Source organism: Protomyctophum bolini (assembly GCF_963924005.1).
Source record: "Protomyctophum bolini genome assembly, chromosome: 21".
NCBI classification, from domain to species: Eukaryota; Metazoa; Chordata; class Actinopteri; order Myctophiformes; family Myctophidae; genus Protomyctophum; species Protomyctophum bolini.
The window spans coordinates 27,385,530-27,390,680 of NC_137882.1; the positions used below are offsets into that span (position 1 = coordinate 27,385,530).

Below are 5,151 nucleotides of genomic sequence, written 5' to 3' on the forward strand. Positions count from 1 at the left end.
TCTGACCGCTGTTGCCGCATGTCGGACTAACGCTCCGTCGGAATGAACCAATCGGATCCCCAACACACAAAAGACACGCGGAGCGAGCCTTGAGGGATCCGTATAAGCCCTGCCAGTCCTAACGAGTATTAGACGACAACGAGGCGAGGCATTGTGAGTTACGGCACGGCGCAACTGGCGTTAACCCATTCTGAACGGGAACCCATTTTGGTGTTTAGCATCATGTTATGCTTTAGCTATTGAAAAATAGCAGATCTACAAGCTCATAGCGCGCCACCGAGTGGCGCGCTACGAGCTTGTAGGTCTGCTATTTTTGAAAAATCGAAGAACGACTGACATTTTTAGAATCTGATCTCAGGTCAGAATGGGTTAATCAGACCAGTGTGTGTCCAATCGAAACCTCGTATGAATCTGATCTCAGGTCAGAATGGGTTAAATTATTCAAAAGGCCACAAACGAGCGGTGTGATGTGAGTAGACATCTGCTCACATTTCATGAACCAGAAACCTCAACTCCCCTCTCTGGAATAATGTGCCGTGTAGTAGCTGCTTCTGGCACAGTCTTCTGGCTGCATGGCAGCGTCACCGTCTCACATCGAGACGGAGCAGAGCACTGTATACGTACAGAAGGCAGAAGCTCTGTCCTCTCTCTCTCTCTCTCTCTCTCTCTCTCTCTCTCTCTACTAAAGCATACATGGGCCACTCATGGCGGCCCACAGGTTAATATTGTAATACTGATAATAGTATCGATTTCAGCTGTTATACAATTCCAAACACGCAAACGTGACCCCGTGTCTATTATATAAAGTCATTAGTCACAGCATAATGACTATAGGATTAAAATGTTATTGTATTGTATTTATGTACAACATATTTGTATTTAACTATAACTAAATGCATTTGAAATTAAATAAATTGTACTTTTCAGGATTCCAATTAAAAGAATAATAATAATCTGAATTTCAATTGAAAGGAATAGTCCCGCACTGTGTATTTGCTTAATTGGTACACGAGTATTTTCTTTTTAATAATGCAACGTTTCGGTTCCTCCGGACCTTCCTCAGGCAATTCAAATATAGCAAAAATAGCAGATCTACAAGCTTAAAATGCATCCCACTTAGACGCCTTTTGAGCTTTTAGGCTATCTTTGCTCCAACCGGTGATTTTTTTTATGTGGGTTTTAACCCACCACGCATGTTGGGAGCCACAGGTGATAACAATGTGGTTGTACCAATGATTCAATGTCAGGTTTTAAATTTGTCACACGTACAATCAGGAGGATAAAAATGACCGGCGCCAACTTTCAAAACAATCACACGAAGTGTGAACTAAGCGGTGCAACAGTGCCACTTTAGGTCACCCAGCAGAGACATTTTCACGATCACGAATGAGTGCAAAGACATTGTCCACACTGTGCAGCACTTCTGCAAATGATCATCACCTGATGTAAAATGACCTACAGTATATACAACAGTAAGGGTTCAATAATCCCCTCATGAAGACCGATTTGGAAAATGACTGAAAGGTTATTCACAATCACATCGTCATGTCGTCAGTACCATGCACACCATCACATCTGAATTCTGAAAACAGCAAAATGACAATCAAATAAAGAACAATTGTGTTCCCGGCAGGCAGGCAGGCAGGCAGGCAGGCAGGCAGGCAGGCAGGCAGGCAGGCAGGCAGGGAACACAATTGTTCTGCCTGTCTGTCTCCTTTGGACCTCCAGTCCTCCCCCATAAACACAGAGAGCCCACACACTAATACCCCACTGCTGGCTCGTAGTGTGTCGGGCCAGGTCCCCTAGTGATCAGAGGAGAGATGTGTGTACGTGCGTGAGCGTGTGCATACTGTGTGCGTGCGGACACACGCACGGCCACACGCACAGCCCACACACTAGTGATCAGAGGAGAGCTGTGTGTACGTGCGTGAGTGTGCGTGTGTGTGTGCGGACGGACACACACACACACACACACACAAACACACACACACACACACACACACACTCACACGCACACGCACACAAATATCGCTCTCTTCCTCTCTCTCCCTCTGCACTCTCTCTCCTTCTCTCTCTATCGATCGGGGGAGGGCCGGGTATGAACAAATGGCACTATTAGCAGAACAAGGGGTCCCAGCACGCCACAATAACAGACTGCACATCAATTTGGGCAGTCAATCCAACACGACGCTCTCTGGGCTGCTTCAAAGCCCTCTCTCTCTCTCTCTCTCCCTGCCTCCTTCACCACTCTCCTCTCACCGTTTACAACCTGGCGTTTTTCTTTTTCTTTAAGACTTGGGGATGTCTGCCGTGTCCGACTGTCCGTCATCACACGAGGTCGCCTTGTTTATTTGGTTTAATCACGTGTCTGAAGCTCGACGACGGGTTGATTCATTCACACGTCGACAGGTATACTCGATTTAGACACGGACATCACGGATGGTTCTTGAATGCACCACATTTCGAGCTTGCAAATCTGCAACTCTTGATGCTTTTGTGTGACACTGTAGCATGATCAAGTAGGGCGTTAACCCATTCTGACCTGAGATCAGATTCATACGAGGTTTTCCACTGGACACACTACTGGTCTGATTAACCCATTCTGACCTGAGATCAGATTCTAAAAATGTCAGTCGCTCTTCGATTTTTTTAAAATAGCAGACCTACAAGCTCGTAGCGCGCCACTCGGTGGCGCGCTATGAGCTTGTAGATCTGCTATTTTTCAATAGCTAAAGCATAACATGATGATAACACCGAAACGGGTTCCCGGTCAGAATGGGTTAATTGTATGACATAACATAAAACGTTACATGTCGGAGATACAAGGTTTGTGCCCAATGGCAAACAATGGGCTTTTAAAATAATAATAATACAATGGAACTGTTTTGAACATAGAAGGTTTACTTCCCAACAGCAACACACCATATAGGCCTATCCTCTTCCCTCCATCCTCCATCCTGCTTCCGAGTTCCAACACAGCTAATGCTTTTAATGCACACCGGCACGCACATACACACACTGTCACGGTGAGTGCTAATGAGGACCCAAAAGGAGGCGACAGCAGGCAAAAGTCAACTTAGAAGTTGACAGAGGTTCTTCCAAATATGGGCATAAGAAGGCAGGTACTTTCGAAATACAGCTACAGGACAAACTCACACAACAGGGAACTACGAACCAACAAGAACACAATGCTAACGCAGGACTTAAATAGACACAGGATAACAGGGCAGAACTCAATTCACCCTACACCGAACTCAACTGACAATCAACACTGGGATAGGCTGGGGGACTAAAAGGACACAGGTGGAAACACTGGCCAATTACAAGGTTAGACAAGACAGATAAATAGTAACTAGGAAGACAGGAACAATATAAATAAGATAAACAAAACAAACAGAGTAACAGAAAACCAAACCCAAACAGAACAGGAACACACGACCTATACAGAACATACTGAAATGACATAAGAGACATATCGAAATAAGTCCAAAACCTAAATAAGGACAGTCAAGTACACGGACCATATCACACACGCACGCACGCGCGCGCACGCACGCACACACACACACACACACACACACACACACACACACACACACACACACACACACACACACACACACACACACACACACACACACACACACACACACACACACACACACACTTTTAAACTAGCCAATTCTGCATATTTGTCTCTCCGATGCGAGCACAGCAACTTTCCAGTGGTTACGCGTTGATTTATCGCCAAGCATTACTTTGCGTTTGACAAGGAGTTTATTATGAAAGCTGATGCGGCTCTGGCACGTACAGACGCCCTGGGAAACGCTCCATTAAACTGATGACGTGAGTCACGTGACCTTTATGCTGTGGTGGAATGGAAAAAGTACTCACATTTAAAAAGTCTGCTGTTCAAAAATGTACTTTTTGTTGGCATCAAAATGTACTTAAGGTACCAAAAGAAGAAAGTATACTCGTTATGCAGTTTTCAAAATGTATAAAAACACATTTGAAAATAGCAGATCTACAAGCCAATGTGAGCTTGTAGATCGGCTAATTTCAAATTGCCGAAATGTATGTAGGGTTGAAGTGGTTAATGTATGTTTTGTAATAATGAAAATCTAAATAATTGTAGTGGATTAAAAGGGGAAAAAAATCTGAAAATTGTACTGTTAAGTACAGTACACACACGTCACACGCACACACACACACACACACACACACACACACACACACACACAGACACCACACACACACCACACACACACACACACACACACACACACACACACTACACTTAATATTGCGCACAACTAAACTGCTAATGTGCTTTGCAAAAACAGTAGTGTCAATGATGCTGTGCAAATCATGCCATTCGATAAATAAAGGTCATCTGTGCAAACATATGAGTAAACAAGAGGAACTCTCTCCGTTACGCCAAGGTTCAAACCAATGGCTTTCTTATTAGCAGACAGCCACTCTCGACTCACTCAGCCAACTGTCGCTCATCGACCCCCATGTTGACCCGTATTTTCATCCGTCTATTTGCGATACCTTGCAGATGACCTGCATGGCCACGGCGCAATTAAATCAGACTCTGTGCTGCCGCGAGTCTGTTTCTTATTACCGCCCGCAATCCTGCCCGGCCGCTAGCCTGTCGGCCATCCTGAAAGCCACTCGGGGGAGCCTCTCAGACTCCGCCTGTCGAGGTCTCAGAGGTGCTTATATTCTCAGAGACACTTAGACGATTTGTCTCTGCGGCCGGCGAGCTATAGCAAACAGAGGGCTGCGGAGTGGTCTTGCAGGCGCCCTTTTCCTCCGTACGCAATTAGCTTCTCATTCTGTCTCCGGACATGGGTCGGTGTCTGGCTCAGTGAGCTGGGAAAGCCGAGGTCGAGGGGTCCCTCGTACCGCGGCACACACACGCCGACAGGGACCTGTCACCGTCGGTGACATTTTGTCCGACATGTTATTAACCACTTGAACCCCGCATGCATCCTCCGTCCTATAGGGGCAACGTATGCCAAAAATAGCCGATCTACTTTAGTTTTGGCAAAGAGATTTGGTTTGGATGCGGGTCAATTTTCAATATTGGATACTGTTATACCGGTGATACTATATAATTAAGGCTCTGTTCCATTGAGTATACAG

General features: G+C 45.5%; 1 protein-coding gene across 1 annotated transcript in view; it reads right to left on the reverse strand.

Moving 5' to 3' along the window:
• Nucleotides 1-4,623: 4,623 nt before the first annotated feature.
• Nucleotides 4,624-5,151, reverse strand: part of LOC308336455 (putative ATP-dependent RNA helicase DDX4) — a gene marked incomplete at both ends in the record, with an annotated part of 56,655 nt that continues 56,127 nt past the window's right edge. Inside the window, one exon of the mRNA XM_080793820.1 lies at nucleotides 4,624-4,701. Coding sequence (XP_080649946.1) covers nucleotides 4,624-4,701 — 78 coding nt within the window. The remainder of the gene's footprint in view (nucleotides 4,702-5,151) is intronic.